Genomic DNA, 22,563 nt, shown 5'->3' with positions numbered 1-22,563 from the left:
CAGACACATCTCAACATAAACTGTTCAGAGGAGATTGTATGAATCAGGCCTTCTTGGTCGAATTGCTGCAACGAAACTACTACTAAAGGACACCAATAAGAACAAGAGACTTGCTTGGGCCAAGAAACACAAGCAATGGACATTACATCGGTGGAAATCTGTCCTTTGGTCTGGAGTCCAAATGTAAGATTTTGGTTCCAACAGCCGTGTTTTTGTGAGTGAATGGATGATCTCCATATGTGTATTTCCAACCGTAAAGCATGGAGGAGGAGGTCTTATGGTGTGGGGGTGCTTTGCTGGTGACACTGTCTATGATTTATTTAGAATTAAAGCACACACCCAGCATGGCTACCACAGCAATACTCCATCCCATGTGGCTTTTCCTTTATTTAACTAGGCAAGTCAGTTAAGAACAAATTCTTATTTACAATGACGGCCTAGGAACAATGGGTTTACTGCCTTGTTCAGGGGCAGAATGACAGATTTTTACATTGTCAGCTCAGGAATTTGATCTAGCAAACTTTTGGTTACTGGCCCAACACTCTAATCACTAGGCTACCTGCCGCCCGGGCTTACTGGGACTATAGTTCGTTTTTCAACAGAACAATGACCCAACACACCTCCAGGCTGTGTAAGGGCTATTTTACCAAGAAGGAGAGTGATGGAGTGCTGCATCAGATGACCTGACCTCCACAATCCCCCGACCTCAACCCAATTGAGATGGTTTGGGATGAGTCGGACCGCAGAGTGAGGGAAAAGCAGCCAAAAGTGCTCAGCATATGTGGGAACTCCTGGTTGAGAGAATGCCAAGAGTGTGCAAAGCTGTCACCAAGGCAAAGCGTGGCTATTTGAAGAATCTCAAATATAAAATATATTTTGATTTGTTTAACACTTTTTTTGGATACTACATGATTCCATATGTGTTATTTCATAGTTGTGATGTCTTCATTATTATTCTACAATGTAGAAAATAGTAAAAAGAAAGAAAGACCAGTAGATGAGTAGATGTTCTGAAACTTTTGACCGGTAGTGTACATGCAGAAAGTTCTTTCATTAGTCTATTGATTACTGACACCCCTAACACATGCTCTCTCTCTTTTTCCCTCTCCCTCCTTCCCTCCCTCCGTCCCTACCTCCCCCCTAACAGGAACGACCCCCAGCTCGCCCGTCAGCCTCCCCAAGTCGCCCACCTTCCCATCAGGCAGCGGGAGAGGGCCCGGGTGGCCGACAGGCGATGAGTGTTCCATCTGCTACGAGAACCACGTGGACACGGTCATATACGCCTGCGGTCACATGTGTCTCTGCTACACCTGCGGCGTCAAACTCAAGAAGATGTCCAACGCCTGCTGCCCCATCTGCAGGAGACAAATCAAAGACATCATTAAGACCTACCGTAGCACGTAGGGGGCCTTTGAAGCTAAGGGCCTCGTAACTGAGGGCCACAGGCATAAGTTAATGGGGAGAGGAGGAAGACTTTGGGGAAAGACTGATAAACTTTTAAGATCAGCGAAATGGACAATGAACAGTTCGCTCTGGTACTTTTGTGTGATGGATTTTGAGGAAGAATCTTGGTTTTTGTTTCAAATACCCATTTTTTTGTTTGCTGGTAACAGTTAGTACACCTGCACTGCAAAGGTCTCTTACATTTCCACTTTCCCTCTGACGCAGTGTGTGACGGCTTTTGAAGTGGCGGGTTTGCAACCGCGGCGAGAACTTCCTCTCTCAACTACAAGTTTTCATTCTTCTTGCTCTCTCCAAGGATTCAGGAAGTTTCAGACTTTGAGGAAAGAGAAGACGTGAAAGTACTTTTTATTTTGTTGTTTAAGCCACCTCCAGACGACTGCCGCTCGTTTGCATGGAAGCAAACCAGGTGGTTTCAATTCAACGTTTTTGGTCTTGAGATTATGTATTTATGTTGAAGAGGAGAAGGACTGTTAAGTTCCAACATTTGCTTCTTAACTTGACTCAAATTTGTCTGTAAAAAAAACCAACAGGCAAAATGTCTACCCTTGTCCACAGATAGTTCTTTATTAACATAACGTCTCAGTATGACACAACTTCTGTCTGTGTGTTACTTAGGCAAACTGCAGAGGAAAAGAGAGGACTTATTTGTTGCTCAAGGGTTGTGACCGGAAAGGGATGCATTTCTGCAGTAGTCATAGGATTCATCAATAGGAAGATGACTGCAGTTGTATAAAGTTGTGAAGTATAGGGGCGTAAGTATATGACGAGTGAAGGAGTGCTGTATCACCTCTTGCTCCTATACAGTAAGTCATATATTCTCAACCAAATGTATTTGTGTGGTAGTTCTATAGCACATTCATTGGTGGTAGCTGTCCTGTTGCGCTAGCTCGCTATCTGCTTGCTCTGCAGTGTCGTATGTTGCACTGAAGTCAGTACTGCGCTCTTGGAAATGCCCCATCAAGAAAGGAGAGGATACATATTATTTTACACAATACATTTAAACAGCCATCAAAACCATGTCACTGGCAGCCTCAGCTCCCAATCCAATCCCAGAATTTGTACCCACATCATGTGACTGGAAGCAGGAAGTGAAAGTACATTTATTGGGTGTTCCTCAGGTCCAGCTGTTAACGCCCCAAAATGGTGACAGTTTACGCAAACACCAGCCCAATGCACTGTGATTGTTGCCATGGTAATAGCGTTCGACGTCGATCCGACACAGCTCCCTGCCTTAATTTATGAACATTTACTTTGTTACCAACGGATGTGTGATTAATAATGCTTTGTTTCTATCCATATTTTTCACCAAGACCCCTTACTAAATACCAAATACGATGTTGTGTGTCAGAAGAAAAGCTTCAGAAACAGGACTTCAGAAACTCAGAGGATAAAAAGCACATGAAACAAAACTGAGTTGACCCTGACTTATTTTTATAACTCAAAATACTTACTGGTCAGAGGTCATTTGCATCACAGACAGTCAGTAAGATGTACACAACCCTAAACCCTATCACGGTACTATTCTAACATCTGGGTAGTGCTTCCACCAGCAACAAATAGCCTTCACAGTTACATACATTAATGTAGGGTTATGAGAGGTAGATGGGAGTTCCTCAATGTTACAAGTTGATATACAGTCAGTTACACGTGCTGTCACTTACCCCATATGACTTTTGTCACTTTGGGGCGAATCCTAATTTATACTTAAGTCGAATTATCACTCAGTCTCCCATTGACATCAATGCAAGACTACCTGAAAATGTGATTTTGTAAAAGTAAGACTTTTCCCCTTTATGATCAGTATGTGTCATGTATTCCATTGAAAATCCCCTCGTGCTTGTGTGTACTGGAGCTATAGGCCATAGCTTTCTGCCGAGAGCTGAAAAGGCAGTTTTTTATCACGTTTATCTTGCATCCTGGTGTAATTAATAGATAATCGACAGATGAATCTGGAATGTAATGCTGCGACAGTATTTGCCAGCTCTCTGTGTTTGGGGCAAATACTGACAGATGTTTCGTATACATCCTCTTTACACTCACAAACAGAACTTTGTGTTTTTATGATATTATATGCTACTGCTTGAAGTGTTAATTCACATTTTGAATGTTAATTTATGTTTTAAAATGAGGCAAATCGTTTTATTGGTGTGGTTGGTAGTATCGAAAGAGAAAAAACATATTTTGTCAGCTTTCTTTTTCGATTAATAGTCATGATTGTAATGTTTGTTTTCTGGTTGATTGAAACCATGAAATAATCAGCTATTTCTACTTCTACTCTGTATCCTAAAGCCAGGAACGATATTATCTTGTACCTTCCACCATACCTAGGACTCCCTGCAGTATACAATCATAACACCTCGTTGCTTTGGGTAAAAGACAAGCACAGATGAATAATTTTACAAACCCTGAATATTCAGACGCTGAATTTTTTTGTAATTTTGACGTTGTTGTTTATGCCTCCTTTCGAGTCCAAACCAGGTTTGTTTTTATAGCTCTTACCAAGTATACATTTAATGGCCGTCGTTGTATGGCAATGTTAAATGTCACTTTATAAGAATCCTGATTGTACTTTTTAAATGGTCTAGTCTATAGGCAATCTCTAGCATATTCTATCACAGTAAAGTTTGTGCTGATACTAAGTGTCCGACGAAATCCAAAATCCAATAAAAAAATAAATGTGTTAATCCACCTCGTAATTTGCAATGTCTGTGCTAAACGCACTTCATTTCCCCTCATTTCCCCTTCATTTCCCCTTTTTTTTTACAGTTTTCTTTTTACTGGCCCTTTATCCAAGGAATTTAACCCACAACCACTAATGTAAACAATAGTCATTGAACATACGGTCATGTCATAAATGGCATACCGTACATTGACAACCTATAATAACGTTAAAGTTAAATAGCATGCAAAAAAAAACAAGGCACCTAAATTGCTGCCTATCATATTTATTGAGTTACATACAGGATTAATTGAAGTGGTCTGACTCATGTCAGTACTCAGTGGCTTAAAGTTCAGCCCTCCACACAGATACTATGACTAGGGCCCAGAATTGTTCCTGACCTAGTGACCTGGAAAACTCAGGGCCCTAACTATAACACCAACCAGATGCGGTGTGATACCAATTTACCCAAAAAATACATTTTTGGTTTCTCTCCTGATTGTTTGTCGACCCGGTATTGTATTTATCTTCCATTGAAGTGTTTTGATCTCAGATCCTACTGTACTTGGATGTTTGCTTTCTTCTTCTACTATCCTCCATTTTATAAAACCTTCTTCAGATATTACTAGACAGGTTTCACCTGGGTAATATACTTTATTTTCTGTCTTTTAGTTGTTTGAGTTGATTGTTCATGCCGTCCTAGTTAGTGAACCTAGGGACCAATAGAAGACAAGCTAAAAAATCAAACGCGACATCGCAATCTCCTCGGCCATCATTTAGTCAGAGTTCAGGGGTCGATCAGAACGCTACACATAGAAACGTAACATAGGCTAGGTCAACCACGATTGCTCCTATTTTCCATGATATAGAAGAATATATGTTCTATGTTGTGACTCATCCATTGTTTAAGATACTTTGCAAACCTGTCTTTATTTGAAAACTAGTTTCCAAGTGATCTGTTTGTGAGCTCTGTTAAATGTGAGTCGGACGATTGTGTCAATAAACTTTCCAGACGTGTTTCAAAGAAGTGTCTGTGCCGGCTTTTCTCATAAAATTTGAATAGAACATAAATGACAAAAAATGTGATTACAAGTTAATTCTATATTTTCTATCACATCTCCAATATCTTAATATAATTGGATTATCTCCCATACATATCCAACTATAACATGCACTTGATGACAAATTCTTATTTATTATATTATATCCATACTCTTGATTTGAATTAATCCAGTAAATGTCTTTTTTTTTTTTTTTTTACATTTATTTAACTTTTATTAAACCTGGAAGGGCTCATTGAGATTTACAGTCTCTTTTTCAAGAGTGTCCTGGTCAAACTACAGGTAATCTAGTAAAAAAACAACATAGAATTCACAAGAGTATAGCAAAATCATAAAACAGCTAATTAAAAACATTGACAGGTCAGGGAACCAGCCTCAAATCAACCTTCCGAACCATAAAAATGCCCAAATAAAATGGTAGTAAACCCAAAATATCTTTGTAAATAAAAGTATACCAGTGACTGAGCCTACGAGTGACTAGAGAAGGCCAGCCACCCTGGTATATAAAGTGCAGTGGTGCGTAAGGGTTTTGCAGTTTAAAATGCATCTCAGTGCTCCATGGTAAAGGGTATCAATTGATCTCAAACACTGAGAGGAAGCATTCATATATAAAATATCCCCATAGTCTAGTATATGTAGCTGATACTAGCCTCCTTCTGGATTCAAAAGAAAAACAGGCCTTATTCCTAAAATAAAATCCCAACTTCAATTTTTTTTTTAAATGTACATTTTTGAATATGCAATTTAAAAGAGAGGCCGTCATCAATTAAAATTCCAAGATATTTCTATGAGGTTACTGTTTCAATCTCATTGCACTGACAGGTAGTAATAGGTGAAAGGTTCAGAGGTATATTTCTTGCTTTGGAAAAAAACATTAGATTCTGGGTTCGAGTCCAGGCTCTGTCACAGCCGGCTGCGACCGGGAGACTCATGGGGTGGTGCACAATTGGCCCAGCATCGTCCAGGATAGGGGAGGGTTTAGCCGGTGGGGGGCCGGGAGCAGTGCATGCTGACACGGTTGCCAGGTGTACATTGTTTCTTCCAGCACATTGGTATGGCTGGTTTCCGGGTTAAGTGGGCATTGTGTCAAGAAGCAGTACGGCTTGGTTGGGTTGTGTTTCGGAGTAGGCACGCTCTCGACCTTCACCTCTACCAAGTACAGAGCCTTGGGGCACACCATTACAGACAGACAATTTTACAGACATGAGCCCATCAAATTGAGTGCACTGAGTTCTATCAGGCAGATAGTTAGCAAACCATGCAACTACATGTGCCGAAAGACCAATGCTCGACAGTCTCTGCCTTAGAATAGCATGATCAACTGTATCAAAAGCCTTAGAGAGATCAATAAAAAGTGAGACACAGTGATGTTTTTTGTCAAAGGCTTCAGTGATATCATTTAAAAACCTTCATGGCTGCTGCAATTGTGCTATGCTTCTTCCTGAAGCCCAATTGGTACATTGATAAAACAGAGTTAGTATATATAAACTATTAGCTGTTCTCTAACAAGGGTTTCAAATAATGTTACAATCCATTGATTAAGATTACTGTCATCCCCCAGCCACGCTGATTGCATGGATCATGAACACAGTTTGCGTCAGCATAGTCGTAAAACACACAGGAATCCAAATAGAGAGGCTAACCCAGACCTACACAACCCTGACCTTCTGTGCTCCAGTGGACCTTGGTGCTTTCGGTGGTATGTGATTTGGGGCACCTGTTACATCATGTGTTTTGGACGGCCCCAGCTGCCTAGGTGGTTTATGTTCAACCGGGGTCCTCCAGGGGACACCAGGCTTAGGGTCAGGGGCTCCAAGCACTGCAGGCAGCTACCACCTCATCCAAATATCCCTCTGATGTCCCCAGATATACATATGTCTGTCAGTAGTGGATTAATAGCATGTAAGACATGGTAATATCTAGGAGGAGGAATGAGGTCTGACAATAATCTAGACGATATATATCAAATCTGTCATCAAGGTGTATTAGTATCCCATGACTCTGTTATAAAGTGATGGGTCATAGTTAATGTCCATAGGTAATACTCTGTGATGATGGATTGAATGCTCATGTGTTTAAAAACGTTATTTTGAATACATGCAGTCCTTATACCTGCTTTACAAAGGCCCTTGAGGTAAGACCTTAACAAATAAACAGCTAAAAACCGCAAACCATGAGCTCAAACTCCCTTCTGACTCCTCCAGCGAAGGCTGAAGAGAACAGACCAGTTCAAGATTGCCATCTAGTGGATATATATAAATAGTTCCACTGACCAATGAGAATCTGTTTTGGCGATGGGTCGTCCTATGGGAGCTTTCCTCAGCTGTCGACACTGTCTCACTTAAATATGCCATCACCGTCACACCTGAAGATGACAGTGACATGGAATGAACAGAAGCACTAAGACCTTTACTTCAATATCTATCTGAAATATTCCCAAATGGTTTATGTGCAACCAAAAGGTGGCAGAAACACTGTCGGCCTCTAAGTGTTTGTTGCGTCTTTATTTGATACCTGTCATTCTAGAACCTTCCTGAAATACTCCAATACAGTCTTTATGTTGGACATGATGTCTCTATGTATTAGTCCTCCCACAGCTGTTAGCCTGAGTGTTACATTCTCTTCACATCTCCCATAACCACCCATGATAAATGTGATGAATGCTCTAGCCTTTAGATGCTGAGGGTAACTTGCACATGTTCTGTTGAACGCGAGTGTTTTGTGGGGATTCGGTGGGGGTTCGGTGGTTGTCCTAACGGGAGGTAGGTGTGCACATTTTTCGTGTTCATTTAGGCGTATGCGATACATCTTTCTACATGTGTATAGATGTCAGGATGCCGCAGTATGATTTTTTCCCCCTCCATCTTTCTCATTTGCAGTAGGTAGGGCTCTACCATACTAGTTCATCTTCATTTTCTGCCCTTACAATTTTTACAGTTCTCTCATAACTCATACAATATACATCTAAAACAAGATTTTTTTATTTTTTTTATTGAACAATCCAAGTCTAAATATACTTATTCTGATTTCTACCATACAACAAATTAAGATATATGTATGTACTTTTGCGTCTTCTAAATGACTGAAACATTCAATAATATTACTACTGCAAATATTCTGCTTCATAATATATGGCGTGTGAATGTTCAGGCTGACAAATGAAAACAGAGAGGCAACATGTATTAAACAAAGATAATACATTTAATAGTGTTTCTCTTTAGGGGCAATGCAAGATACAATGTAAACATGAACGAGACACAACGACAACAAAAAGGTTTTCAAAATGAGAACGGTAAAAAAGGGACGGCCCTGTTTTCAAAAAGAACCGCTGGCACACCAACCAATTCCTATGTTTCCCGTTGAAGAGTAGACTGATTCGATTATTTGTACATTTGCTGTACTTTCACATACACTTATTGACTTACTGATGCAAAATCATGACATGTCCTGACATGTCCTGCTGCTTTATCGCTTCGTCGCGCGACATTACATTTTGTCACACCGAATGACTCACGTCAGTGACATTTACAAAAGGAATCCGTTTCTCTTGGACTCCAACCTCCCATGACACCTTTATTTTGAAAACAGGACTAGTCTCTAGAGTTGAACACAAATGTTGCATGAGAATAATGCAAATTTAAAAAAGAGAAAAAAACAAATACTATAGCAACTCCTTTGGTCCAACTCGAAGCACTGGTGGTATGATGTAACAGAGTTGACATGCTGGTAGTGGGTCATTATTGTTTCAAGTTTGGGTATAAGGACCTAGACGGTTTACAGAGCATAGGTTTAGAGAGTATAACTTTGGTTTGAGGCCTTGTCTACAAATTGGGTTTTTGTGACAGTGTTGGAGATTTGCCACACTACCTTCTACTGTAAATAGGAATTAGACTATAACTGGCGTCACTGATGAAGGCCTTATCTTAGGTATTAACAAGACTTTTGACTACACCAACTAAAATGTATTCAGTGACCCCTCAAATGACACACATCTTAATCTGACAAATCCTCCCTCCAGAAAATATGGATGTGGCAATACATATGGTCCATATTGGTACCCATACAAAAAAAAGGAAGGTAGTTTTAAGCAGTGTGAGCAGTTATTGCTTAGTGCGATGTGACATGATGTATCTGTCTGAGGGGAAATTAAAGAGAGTATAAAGTAGTCATTAGAACAGGAAGTCAAACAGTGAGAGTCTCAGCACGGCAGGAAACACAAAAAAAAGAACCAGCTATTCCTCAGCCATGCAATACATTAGCATTCTAAACAATGCCCCAACGCCACCTGTTGTGTTAAGCAATTGTGGAAAGTAACACTTGGGCAGTCCCATTCCACCTGTCTGAAGAGTTACCATCAGTTCTAGCACTGAGTAAGCTTTTATCCATCTCCTTTTCTACTTCTCTTCTTTCATTCATTGACTTCCTTCATGAGCAAACAACAAAAATGTCACTCTAAAAAAGTTATGTTCAACATACCTACTAAAAACAACCCTTAGGTTAAACACCTCACACCCCTTTCACAAACACCTACTACTAACTTTCTCAAAACATCACATCTCCTACCACCCTAACCTACCCCTTCTCTCATTAACCTGACTCTCCAGCCTCTCCCTTCACACCAGGAGAGAATAAGCCATCAGACAGAAGTTGAAGCTTCACCACAGCAAATGATATAAAGCTGAATAAATCAGACACATGATTAATATGCCACCCGCTAAAAAGCTGGAGAGAGACAGAACGAGAGAGACAAAGAGTGAGAGCATCTATCCATCTTCGACAGCCACAATCTCATTCGTTTTAGATTAGCCCCTCGTGGCTGTGTTTCCCCGCTATCAGGACGCCACCGGCGCGAGACTTACTGGGCTTCAAAACTTTAACTACCGCAATTAAAATGGTGTTTTGATAATGAGATTTCACCGTCACGCATCGTACATGGATTGTTCATTAGCCCAAGCTGTGGGTGATGGGAGAAGAGGAGGAAGGAAGTATGATGCAGTGTTATTCATTGTCTCTGATGGAAGCTGTTGGTTTTAACGGAAGTCCAGTCAGCATGAACAGAGAAGCACAATGTCCACAACTGTATCCAGCTCCTCTGTCTCTAACTCTCTCTCTCTCTCTCTCTCTCTCTCTCTCTCTCTCATTACCTCTGTCTCGTTCTCTCATTCTTACCATGTCATCTACATTCCACAATCTGATCCATCTCAGGTTTCCCAACGCATCCCACACACAACCAACCTCATCCCTGACCTCCTATCTTTCTCCTGACCTCACCTGCACGCAATCCATCTCATCACAGTGCGCACGTCCTCTCTCTCAAACACACCAACACACAACATCTCACATCACATGCTTCTACGACCCAAACCTCATACACTAGATGCACTCAACATATGCAATCTCTTCGTTCTTCCTACTCCAAGTGACTGGGAACTACAAGCTTTGGTTGAGGCGAAAGAAAGAAAAAGAACATGGCGGAAGTATGGTGGAATAGGCCAAAGCGTGAGCAAGGAGGCACTAGTAAAGGAAAAGTAGAAAAAAAGAGCTGTGAGGAGAAAAGCCATTCCGGCTGGTGCTATCTAGGATTACTAGGCTTAAGGGAAGGTCACGCTCAAGAAGGCCCGCCAATTTGTTAAAATAAAAACAGAGAAAGGAGGCAGGGGCAGAGAGTCGAGGCAGTGTGGCGTCAGTAGGGACGGTCTCACTTGGCTGAATTCGCAAATATGGTAGAGGCTCTAATCTATTCCCTCCGACATGAATGGCTTCCCTCGTCGTTATGTGCGTGTGTGGCCCCTGCATGGATGCTACTTTACCACAAATCTGTGGCACCCTCCACCAAAGTTAAAACTCAAGGGTGTGTGTGTGTTTCTTCCCTATAAAACCCACTGGAGGGGAAAGGAAATGAACTGAGACCTTCCAAAGCCGGGAAGCACCTTAACTGTTATGTGGGGATAAGTGATGAAAAAAATCATCTGTAGAGGAAACTTTTAAACCAACCAGTTTTAGTGGACCTCAAGAACATCACTGTTGTAATCTGTGGACAAAGAACCAAACCCATGTAGTATTTTCTCTCTTTCTCCTCAGAAGATTCTAAACATTCTGAACATGGTCAAGTCTGAAATGAATTCCCATGGGGCTTAATCGAGGACATAAAAAAGTGTTTTCTTATATTTGGTGGTAGGTATAGGTTTGGAAGTGGATGGATTAAACTACGATGGCCCTGTAAGTACACATTCCCAACAAGACTACCGCTTAACAGTTGACATTACGCGGTTGACATCTGCGATGGTTCCAAATGTCACTTTTGCCATGGAAACAGGGTTGAAGAGGCCGGCATGGCTTGTGTTCAAATGGCATGGAGGCATCTGCGTACTGTAGGTGGAGGAGAGAGACTCTCCAAGAACAAAAACATTTTGTTCAGGCACAAACGTGACAGCTCGAAGGCAGTCTGGTGAGTACCTAGAGGCCCTCGATGCTGACACAACTCTTACCTCTGTGGATCTGTGGTAGAGAACAGCTAGATGTTAACAAGGTCGGAACCCGGGTCATTGGGTTCTGCCGGTGCCATTCACAGTCCAATAGCCACGCACGCTAGCCAGGAGGAAGGACCAGAAGGGATTCTTACGTGGCCATTGGTTAAAAATCCTGTCCATCATGTCACAACATTTTGTGCTGTAGCTCAATGGAAGTAAGCCTCTCCAATGGGATTGGAGAAGGTTCAGTGCCATTAGCAGCTGTTGCTCTTTTGAAAAAGGCTATTTTAAAAAAGCAGTGGACCTGAAATGAGTCATGACCTAAAGGTGTTTACATGACAGATGATGGCTTGAATTGATTAAGGGATATACAGTATATTTTTGGATCATATCTCCTTAGACGAGAAAGGTAATGTTGATCATGTTTTTCTATAGCTATGCTTTTTAAAGATGTATTGCACATTTCCTCATTATTACATTTCTGAAAGATGTTCAAATACAATGGGGTGAAAACGAAAAACAAAGAAGACAAAAATGATATTTTTGACCAAAACATTTAACAAATTATAAAAAATAAAAATAAAATACATAATACTGAATATGAAAAAGACGAGCTTGACACATTACAATTCCCTTGTAATTTGCAGGCGCAGGCAGAGAAGCCATGTAAATTGAGCTCAATTAAACAATAGCGATATGCATTAATATGTGCTGAAGCGAAATGTTATGGGTGATTCAACACGTTTACATAATGCCTTTGTCGAGGGGAGGGAGATGGGTTAGGGGTTCTGTATCAACTGTAGTTGTACTATACATAGACCTAATTATTGATTTCCATTGCTTTACATGGGATATGATGGGTGAGATAAAGAGCATTTTACCCTCCATTTGTGAAGCAGAACTAACTTCAGCTTCTATAGATCTGTATGCAAGGGCTTGAAATTCATACCAAATAGACTGTAGAAATATCAAAAAATGATACAGTATATCACACATTATTGACTTTTGTACTAGGTTGCGGGGTCTAGTCCAGTCTAGTGAGGCAGTGGATAAATATTTGATTGTCAAACCACAAATGGGAGGTAAAAACATTAGTTCAAAATAAATAAGATTTGAATCAGGCATTACGTACAGACCAATAAGGAGAAAGGAAGTGTCCATGATTCTGCTAGTTGCAGCACACAGCATGAAGGGGGAAAAAACGTCATTTAGAAGGTTGAAAAAAAAGATAGCCAAATACAATAAAGTGAACTAAAAAAAATTATAAACTACAAAAAAAAAACTGACTAACTCTTAGCTGCATTAATATTTGAAAACATTAAATTATGTACAGGCATTGTGTAGTTGGTAGTTTCACTGACCAGCAGTGCATTTGGTATTGCATTGTAACTGCCGGTTTGTAGGGCAACAGGAAAAAGTGTGTTGCAGTAGCATTCGTCTCCCACAAGAGAGTACCATGTACAGTATCCAATTATTATATTGTGAGGAGCATTGGCATCCTCCAATGACTTAGATATTTTTCAACTCAGTTGTTGAAAAACTTGAGGTAAAAAAATACTCATATTAAATAGTTTTTAAAAAAATCAATAAATAATATGCTGAGTATTTCAACTGCATCCTTACATTAATGCACTGTAAACAAGTGTTAAAGTGCATTAATTCACAAAAAACGGAACTTCAATCTTCATTATTGTCTATGTGTGATCACACTGTAATAACAACAAACAACTATGGTTGGCTAAAACAGATATAACTGCGATCTAGCAGGTACAATACTTTGTTTAATACTATAATACTGTCCAGCAGAAAATGTCATGAAAAGTTAGTGTTTAACCTCAATTGAGAAGCTCACACACTGTTAGAAAAATATTTCAGCAGTCTTGAACACCAGCCAGTTGAAATAGTACTTCATTTGGGTTTTCAATTGGGGATCGTTTTGAAGTAATATCAGTATTGAGTTTGGGGAAAACGTATAAGTAAATAGTAACTCAAAATAGTCCTGCAGCACTATTCTAAATCCAGTAGATACCAAACTACTTTTAAAGAAAGGAAGTGAACATAAACTCCATTGCATACCACATAAACCAATACTGCACAGCAATATCCGCATGTTTCAATATGCTTTGATTTGGGTTCAGAAAATCCAGATGCCCAGATGTTATCAAAACATATCTTTTTTAAAACTTTGTTTTAGGTATTTTTTTGAATACACTGTATTAGGCTATTTGTGCCCATAAATAAATAGAACATCTACAAAATAGCCAATGAAATGATATTCTGCATTGGTTTAATCACATTGTGGGCTCGAGGCTGGGATTTAAAAAACATTATTAAGCCATATTTCCAGTACTTTTTTTCTGTGCAACTGCAACTGCGATTGCTACACTGTATACAGTAAAGCGTATATAAAAAGATATTTGTCTGGGACTAATACAGACAACTTAGTGTGTAAACGTATTGTGTAAAGTAATATCTTGGTGGTAGGTAATTTTTTTTTTTTAACTGAAAAGCACCTTAAATTGGATTTTATTCCCCAATAAGTATACTTTAATTAGATTTCAAGCTTGACAGATTTTGGCTTTATTTGCATGCAAGAATCTGTAGGCTTGGTTGAAAATATAGAATAAGAAGTGGGACTACAAAAACAGGGTGAAACTACAAAGTTCGTCGAATTACGTGTACCTCAACATAGATATTCCATTAGTGAAACTTCAGAGATGCGAATATCCGAGAGGAAACTTTGACTCTTTCCAATTTTGGGCTGTCGGTGGAGTGTTACACAAGAAAGCAGAAATACATCTCTAAGGACAGACAGAAAGACACACAGAGACACTAAAGAACAAAACATACAATAATGACTAAAAAAAATAATCAAAGGATTAGTCATTTTAAGTGAGTCAATTGTGACTCACTGAGAGTCACTGATATCTCTCCCTTTCTCTTGTTTCTTTCTTATTTGATTCTGAACATTCTACTACAACACTCTAGATTGATCCTATTCGCTCGGTAACGTTCCTAAAACACTCCTACTCAAGTGATTCTCTTGAACGTTTCAAAAATTATTTTGGGGGTATTCATGCTCGTAGGCCTATGGCACTGTCATACATTTGGTAATGATGTTGATTCACCGATGTGTTCCGTCCACTTCTTCGAACCCCCGTTCAGTTGATCATCTACAAAAAGGCACCTATTTGGCATTACAGTCAGAAGGGCAGGTATAAGGCTTGCCATCATTGCCCAGCTATCTTCTCTTTCTAATGTAAACCCCTTCTAGAAGGTGTCGTGTCAAATCGCATCGTTCCAAAGTTCCAAAAACATATTTGTGTTTCTAACACTTGGGTTGGCTAACCCCGTTTTCAGTCTCTCGTTACATCCCATATCGCACACAAAAATCTGGACTTTTAGTCTTTTATGTGTACATTTTAGTAAACCAGAAATAAAAGTGTCTCTTTCTCATTATAAGGTTAAAACAATTTTTTTTTTTACATAAAGTATTTCAGAATCAATTATTTGTTTACATATTTGGAGCATATTGCTTGTGGTAGCTCTTGTGGGGTAACATTCTTATGGAGTGATGTTATCACCAATATTCTTAGTGACATCATCAAAGGGGGGAATTGTTATTATTATTAGGCCATTACTTTTTCCTCTCTAGGTAGTTGGAGGGGACCCAGCCCTTGCGGGGGTGCAGAGCATCTTGGACCTTGCAGTACCACCACCCGTTGGGGTTCCGGTCTAGAACCTCCAGGCAGGTGCCCTCAGGGAAGCCCATGGTCTCATCGTCCCCCCGGTAGTCAGCGATGGAAACATATACCTCCCTCCCCAGGTTGTTATGGATCAGCTGGCTCTTCTCGATAGGCTTGGGCCTGACCGTGGAGACGGGGATACCATTACGCTGCACAACAACCCCAACCCTGCTCAAGGCGTCCGTCCCGCCACCGGCGCCAAATCGTTCCGCCGAAGATCCCCTGGTGGTGATAGAGCGCTCTGAGGGTCTCGATCGGGTCTCGACTGTGACGGGTTGCGCACGCACAGCGTTGAAAGAGGAGTTACGGCGCACGCCAAGAGTAGCGGAACCGGAGTGGTACTGGTCGGTACGATACTGGTTGTGGGCGGCCAATGACTCATTCCGCCTCAGGGAACTTGTCATGTAATGTTGACTGACCATGGCGGGCTGTGGCGCAGACACGAACACGGACTGGGGTCTGACGGCAGACTGCGGTCTCACCCCACCGTTCCTCATTCTCGCGGCTCCGTTAACCAGCACAGCCGGCTTGGAGAAGCCCCCCGGAGGCTTGGAGGGGATGGGGGGAGTGTTCCTCGATCTCAGACCCCCTGGCGTATGGTGCACCTGGTGGTGATTAGTGAGTCCCTGGAGGTTGATGTCGTTGAGCGCCAGCACGCGCTGCTCATTCTTCTCCAGGCTGTTGGACTTGCTCCCGGTGCCGCTGCCCGACCCAGAGCGCTGCCCGTCAGACTCGGACCCACCGCCGTCCCTCCCTTGGCGGATGGGCTCCAAATAAAAAGTGGGCGCCCAGCCTTCCTTGTCCCGCCAACGAATGTACCACCAGCCGCTCTCCTGCCTCTCCAGGACTTCCACCTCCACCCCAGATGGAAAGCTCAGCTCTGAATCCTGGACCTTGTCGTAGGCGTCTGTGGTCCGGTATAGGTTGAACCCCTCCAGATCTGAATCTCCCCGGCTCCCTTTGGAGTAGATGGAAGAGAGGTCTGAGGTGCTGTTGCGGGAAGAATGGGAGTCCTCCGACGAGATGACGGAGGCCGTCTCTGAGTCTTTGAGCCCATGAACAGTATGCCGGAGCTGACCCGTGGGCCTCAACTGGCGTCTCAGGGAAGTGATGTCCATCCTCTCAGGGCACCGTGGCTCTGACTTGGTGGTGAGCAGAGGTTTAGGCCTCACCGAGGGCTTGAGCTTGGTGGAGGGACTCTGGCCTATCCTTTGCTCCACCGTCCGGATGCCTGGAGGTTTCCTGGAATCTCTACCCGATTCGTCTGAGGACAACCTGGGGCTGGTGTCGGCTTTGGCTAGGGACTGGCTTCGGCTCAGCTCCGGGGCGATCTTCTTCAATGGCTTTCCCCCTGCTAGAGGTGAAGACCCTGAGGGTTTGCGGGGTACAGTCGAGGAGTGGTAGATCCTTGGGGAGTTGGAACCACCGCAGCCTTTGGCCGAAGCCCCTTCAGCACCACTACTGCGCCTGAAGCCATCGTTCTCATAGATACATTCTTCCTTGGCCATCTCTTCAACGGACCTGAAGGACCTTCTTCTATAGCTGATAATCACAGGGGAGGTCTTGCAGACCGGAGGAGAACTACGGTACTTCTCCTCCAGGGGGCGATGTATTGTCTCTCCCTTCAGGGAATCTGTGTCCGACTCGCCCTCGCATCCAACAGCGGGAACGTCGTATTCCGGTTCCTCATACACTGTGGGCCGGCTGGGGGATTCTGGGGCTTTGGAGGATGAGGAGATGGAGTGACTGGGTGAGGGTGATGGTGTCTCTTCTGAGTCTTGCTTTTTGGTGGGTGGAGCTGGGGGCGGGACTTTGGGGCGTGTAAGCGTGCTGATTCGTCGGCTAAGGTTGGGTTTCTTGCGTTTGTCGATGTAGGAGCAGGGGGCCCAACCCTCCGTCTCCCCGATCTGGACATACCACCAGCCCCCGGAGTTCTTCTCTATGACCTACAGAGAAGACAGGTGGGAAGATAACCAACAGTCAGACACACTTGATGGAGCTATCACTTTATAATCAACATTCAGCCTCACTTGAACTTCACACTGATGAAAATAGTATTTTTAACAATGGGTCCTGATCAAAAGTAGTGCCCTATAAAGGGAATAGGGTGTCATTTAGGAAGTAGACAATGTTTCTCATACATGTAGATCTCTTGAGCATTGCGGTTATACAGATGTAGGATCTTAATTTGATCACCCTGCTGCAGAAGAATTTGGCATCTATAATGCACAGGGAGAGGGTCAGAGTAATAGTGTCCTATTCCTCTACTGCTGTTCTCTCCCTCCCTCCATCATCCCCTCCACTATCACACCATCATCCTCCTCATTGACAGATGTAGGACCTTCATTTGATCACTCTGTTGCAGGATGGCTTTCCTGCAATGCAAGACACTTACAACTTGTAGTGCATTTGAGATTTTAAAAGTCTTCTGAAGTGAGTAATTTCCACTTTGAAATTTCAGACTTAATTTCCCCTTAAGAACAACGTATCAACCCCTACAAAAAAAACGTAGATTCATTATAATCCACATAATAATTCCAATTTCCTGTTGTTGCAGGATTATTTTCCCTGCTGTAGCAAACTGGCTCAAATTATATCCTACATATTCTGGGTATCATTCTTGGTGCGACGGTTAGAGAAATCAAAACAAAAGCTCCTTTCTTCTAACGTGAAATGTCCACCCTGACATCCAGCTGGCCTCTATACAGTACGTTGCCAGCATTATCAAAATGAACAGACCGCCAAGGCCATATCTATGAAGCTTCAGCAGCTGTGTCTCTGGTGAGCTGTCAGTTGTCATTAATATTCCATGTGCTCAGACAGATTTCAATACCAACATATGTACAGCGGTTCTGAGCATAGAGATAGATCATATAGACAGTAGCCTATCCATCTATCCAGAAACGAAATATCTGTGTATATATACTGTATCTATCTCTAAGATTCTGGGTGCTTACGTCAGCTTTTTGTCCTCCACGGAAACTGATGCCATCAGAGATGCAGGACTGGAACTCTGCGATGGTGTAGTACTCCGCTTCCACAGTAGGGGGCTCTGGTGGCTTGGGTAACTGGAAGCCCTGCACAAACAAGAGGAATGGAATAAGAAGCAATCTTGAGTTCAATGTTCTATGTTTATGTTTTAAAAAACGTTTTCTGATACATACTGTATTTGAGAGTGACTTACCAGATTTGTTTCTCTTCTAGGAGGAGGTTTTTGTCGGAGGTTGGGAGAGCCTAATGAATGGAATCATAGATTAGCATCATTTACTGTCAAATGTAGAAATGATAGAAGTGCAATTAGTAGTCTATTGTACACACATAACAGATGAGTACAAACCTTAGTATATCCGTAAAACCCCAATCAAAATGTTATATCACCCAGCACTGTATATGTTTTTATTGCATTTTATTACACCCAAATATTAGTCACACAAATATATCCCAGCACCCAAATATTAGTCTAATAGGTATATATTAGCACCCAAATATTAGTCAAATATGTATATATTAGCACCCAGATATTAGTCAAATAGATATATATTAGCACCCAAATATTAGTCTAATAGATATATATTAGCACCCAAATATTAGTCAAATAGATATATATTAGCACCCAAATATTAGTCTAATAGATATATATTAGCACTCAAATATTAGATTCCCACTATACACCTTCGTCTTTCCATGTCTTACCTATAGCCTCAAAGCCTATGTAAGAAGAAAACAATATTTTACTTCCGTCAAGTAAATAGTCTAATTTGAATCACCATACAACTCCATAATCGATGACACTCACCTATCGACACCCTGTGTGGAGCGACACGTGCTACAGCAGGGGAACCAGGTTCCGTCTTCCCCTTACTGTCCTGTAGAGGGCCACTAGCACCAGGGCCCAGGCTAGGACTGGAGGTACCCATCCCAGATCCAGAACTCAGCCCAGGACTCGGACCTGGGCCAGGGCTGGGGCCGTGGTCGGGGCTGGGGTTATAACCTGGGGCATAGGGCATGGGCAGGCTGATCTCACTCTTGGAGATGTGGCGCTCAGGACTGGTGGAATCTCCATCCGTTTGGACATCCTTCGAATCAAATCAAACTTTATTTAAACTGCATTTTTTACAGTAAAAAAAAACCAATACAATAAAAGAGATATATCGAACAAAAGCTAATAAATAAACTTAAAGTGCTTAAAAACTAAAAAGCTAAAAGTTCAATCAAATGAAATCTTAAGTTAAAAGCAAAATCTTAAAACCGTACCTTCTCACTGCTGGACTTCTTCTGGAGCAGGTTGCTGATCTCCATGATGTTGCCGATGATCTCCACAGGGCCTGTCAGGGTCTTCTTCCTACCTGGGGATGAGAAGTCCTCCTTCATCTTATTCAGGTATGAGGCCGGGGCCCAGCCCTCCTTCCCCAGGTACCTAGCAGCAAAATAGGGGAGGAAAATGGAAGTTTACTCACCGGTCAAATAGTAACCCTTACCGGTCAAAAAGTAACCCTTACCGGTCAAATAGTAACCCTTACCGGTCAAATAGTAACCCTTACCGGTCAAAAAGTAACCCTTACCGGTCAAAAAGTAACCCTTACCGGTCCAATAGTAACCATTACCGGTCAAATAATAACCCTTAGGGTTACTATTTGACTGGTAGGAGTTACTATTTGACCAGTAGGAGGTTACTATTTGACTATTTGGTCAAATAGTAACTCCTACCGGTCAAATAGTAATCCTAACCAGTCAAATAGTAAACCCTACCGGTCAAATAGTAATCCTAACCAGTCAAATAGTAAACCCTACCGGTCAAATAGTAATCCTAACCAGTCAAATAGTAAACCCTACCGGTCAAATAGTAACCCTTACCGGTCAAATAGTAACCCTTATCGGTCAAATAGTAAACCCTACCGGTCAAATAGTAACCCTTATCGGTCAAATAGTAACCCTTATCGGTCAAATAGTAAACCCTACCAGTCAAATAGTAACCCTTATCGGTCAAATAGTAAACCCTACCGGTCAAATAGTAACCCTTACCGGTCAAATAGTAACCCTTACCGGTCAAATAGTAACCCTTACCAGTCAAATAGTAACCCTTACCGGTCAAATAGTAACCCTTATCGGTCAAATAGTAAACCCTACCGGTCAAATAGTAACCCTTACCAGTCAAATAGTAACCCTTACCGGTCAAATAGTAACCCTTACTGGTCAAATAGTAACCCTTACCATTCAAATAGTAACCCTTACCGGTCAAATAATAACCCCTACCGGTCAAATAGTAACCCTTACCGGTCAAATAGTAACCCTTATCGGTCAAATAGTAACCCTTACCATTCAAATAATAACCCTTACCGGTCAAATAGTAATCCTAACCAGTCAAATAGTAAACCCTACCGGTCAAATAGTAATCCTAACCAGTCAAATAGTAAACCCTACCGGTCAAATAGTAACCCTTACCGGTCAAATAGTAAACCCTACCGGTCAAATAGTAACCCTTACCGGTCAAATAGTAACCCTTACCGGTCAAATAGTAACCCTTACCGGTCAAATAGTAACCCTTACCGGTCAAAAAGTGCATCTTGTGTTGACTACAAAGTCATTACAAGCAATACACTGTGATTGAAAAGTATTCAATAATTATTTACGAAGTCAAAGGGAGTCTTTATTTTGTTTATTCTCCCACTGACTGTCTACGACCACTAGATGTCCTCATACACATGAAAGAACATAGACTGATTCTGAGCAGAGCAGTAGAACACTGTGGTGTGAGCCAGTAGTTGGGGGGGGGATAATGTATATTGGATAATGGATAATGTATGAGAGATGTAACAGGACTGTTCTTCAAGCCAGAGCAGAGTAGCATGTGGTAATCATCAGCTGGAGAGTGGAGCTCACAAGGCGTTCAGGGGCCATGAGGAAGCTACAAACAACAGGCCAGGAAATGCACATTTACTGAGTATACAACACACTCTGTCTCTCTTCCACCAACCAGATCACACACAACGCATTCACCGGATCTCCAACGAGCCACATATGTTAATGGTTTACAATACCATGCAACCGATGAGATGGACCTCTGCCTTGATCACAGTTCCGAAAACAATGATAGGGGACTCATTTCATTAGAGTGTTAGAAAATGTACTTTAACTTTTGGCCCGATTCCAATATGGTAAGTCACTTACTTCTCTAGCCTGTAGGCCTTGTTGAAGGGAGTGAAGGATGTAATTGTAATTGGAACTGGGCCCATCCAACATAAAATCACTAATAGGTGTAAATTCTTAACCGGAGCAATGTTCTCCATTGGCTAAAGTGCCAGTCACTCCATGGTGAGGACCAATCAGAGGAAGCCCTGCACAGTAAGAACCAATGGGAGGAGGTAAAGCTCACCTGATGTACCACCAGCCCTCCAGGTTCTTTTGGATGACCTCCACGGTGACCCCTTTCTCAAAGCCGATCTCGTCCTTCCCCTGGCTGGCGTACGGCTGCACCGTCGTGTACTTCTCTTCTACTCGGGTCGATGGAAGGAAGGACAGAGAAAAAAGGAGAGAATCAACATTTCTGTTCAGTAAATCCCAGTCATGAACCCCTTGGAGAACACCCATTGAATATCCCAGTCACGAGTTATCTACTGCAACAACCAAAGTATTTCAATCAATTAATGTTCTCTTAGAAAGCAACACAGAGGTAAAAGTATCGGGAATCACCCAGTTAGCCATTTTATCGGTCTTGTTTTTTCAAGCCCGCATGGATACTGTATCCATTCCAATCGTATCCTCCAATACAAACACAAACAGCACCCACTACTGGCCAAGCCTCTCATCACATCCACAACACTCTCAAACTCTTCCTTATCACAGCTAGAACGTGACAGAGGCAACCCAGCCAGGACCCACTGTGGACCCATAATAAACACCGTTGAGCGAACAACACTGCAGACTGGATCCATTTGAAATGGCTGGAGAGCTGCAGAGATGCAGTATGGAGCCGGAGCCTCCCTGTTGGAGATAAGGAACCTGAAGCTCTCAGATCTTTATCAGGCTACACTTGGCTGCCCAGAGCCAGATAAGGGAAATCCCAGCGGCCACTCTAGAGTGGGATGATCCATAGGGGAATTCAACTACTGTGGGAAAAGCCAAGTGTAAGTATGAGTGGTAGTAGTGGGGGGTAGATAGATAGG

The 22,563-nt window shown here is 42.1% G+C and overlaps 2 protein-coding genes across 6 annotated transcripts in view; one reads left to right on the top strand and one right to left on the bottom strand.

The window, feature by feature from the left end:
* LOC139370316 (E3 ubiquitin-protein ligase NEURL1-like) overlaps positions 1–5,147 on the top strand; it is a 63,914-nt gene extending 58,767 nt beyond the window's left edge. Inside the window, exon 6 of the mRNA XM_071109720.1 lies at positions 1,148–5,147. Coding sequence (XP_070965821.1) covers positions 1,148–1,404 — 257 coding nt within the window. The 3' untranslated portion in view covers positions 1,405–5,147. The remainder of the gene's footprint in view (positions 1–1,147) is intronic.
* A 3,217-nt stretch (positions 5,148–8,364) lies between these two features.
* LOC139370315 (SH3 and PX domain-containing protein 2A-like) overlaps positions 8,365–22,563 on the bottom strand; it is a 126,703-nt gene continuing 112,504 nt past the window's right edge. For 3 of the 5 annotated variants that reach the window (XM_071109714.1, XM_071109717.1, XM_071109719.1), the window contains 7 exons: positions 21,774–21,891; positions 19,655–19,817; positions 19,197–19,476; positions 19,094–19,108; positions 18,585–18,634; positions 18,358–18,477; positions 8,365–17,346 (listed from right to left, as the gene is read on the bottom strand). In XM_071109714.1, the coding sequence (XP_070965815.1) occupies positions 15,292–17,346; positions 18,358–18,477; positions 18,585–18,634; positions 19,094–19,108; positions 19,197–19,476; positions 19,655–19,817; positions 21,774–21,891 (2,801 nt within the window). In that variant the 3' untranslated portion in view covers positions 8,365–15,291. The remainder of the gene's footprint in view (positions 17,347–18,357; positions 18,478–18,584; positions 18,635–19,093; positions 19,109–19,196; positions 19,477–19,654; positions 19,818–21,773; positions 21,892–22,563) is intronic. The other 2 variants (XM_071109715.1, XM_071109718.1) reach the window with 1 other exon arrangement.

Source organism: Oncorhynchus clarkii, chromosome 17 (assembly GCF_045791955.1).
Source record: "Oncorhynchus clarkii lewisi isolate Uvic-CL-2024 chromosome 17, UVic_Ocla_1.0, whole genome shotgun sequence".
Lineage (NCBI taxonomy): Eukaryota > Metazoa > Chordata > Actinopteri > Salmoniformes > Salmonidae > Oncorhynchus > Oncorhynchus clarkii.
The sequence above is the reverse complement of the archived record's forward strand: the minus strand, read 5'-3'. Positions and strand labels throughout refer to the sequence as shown.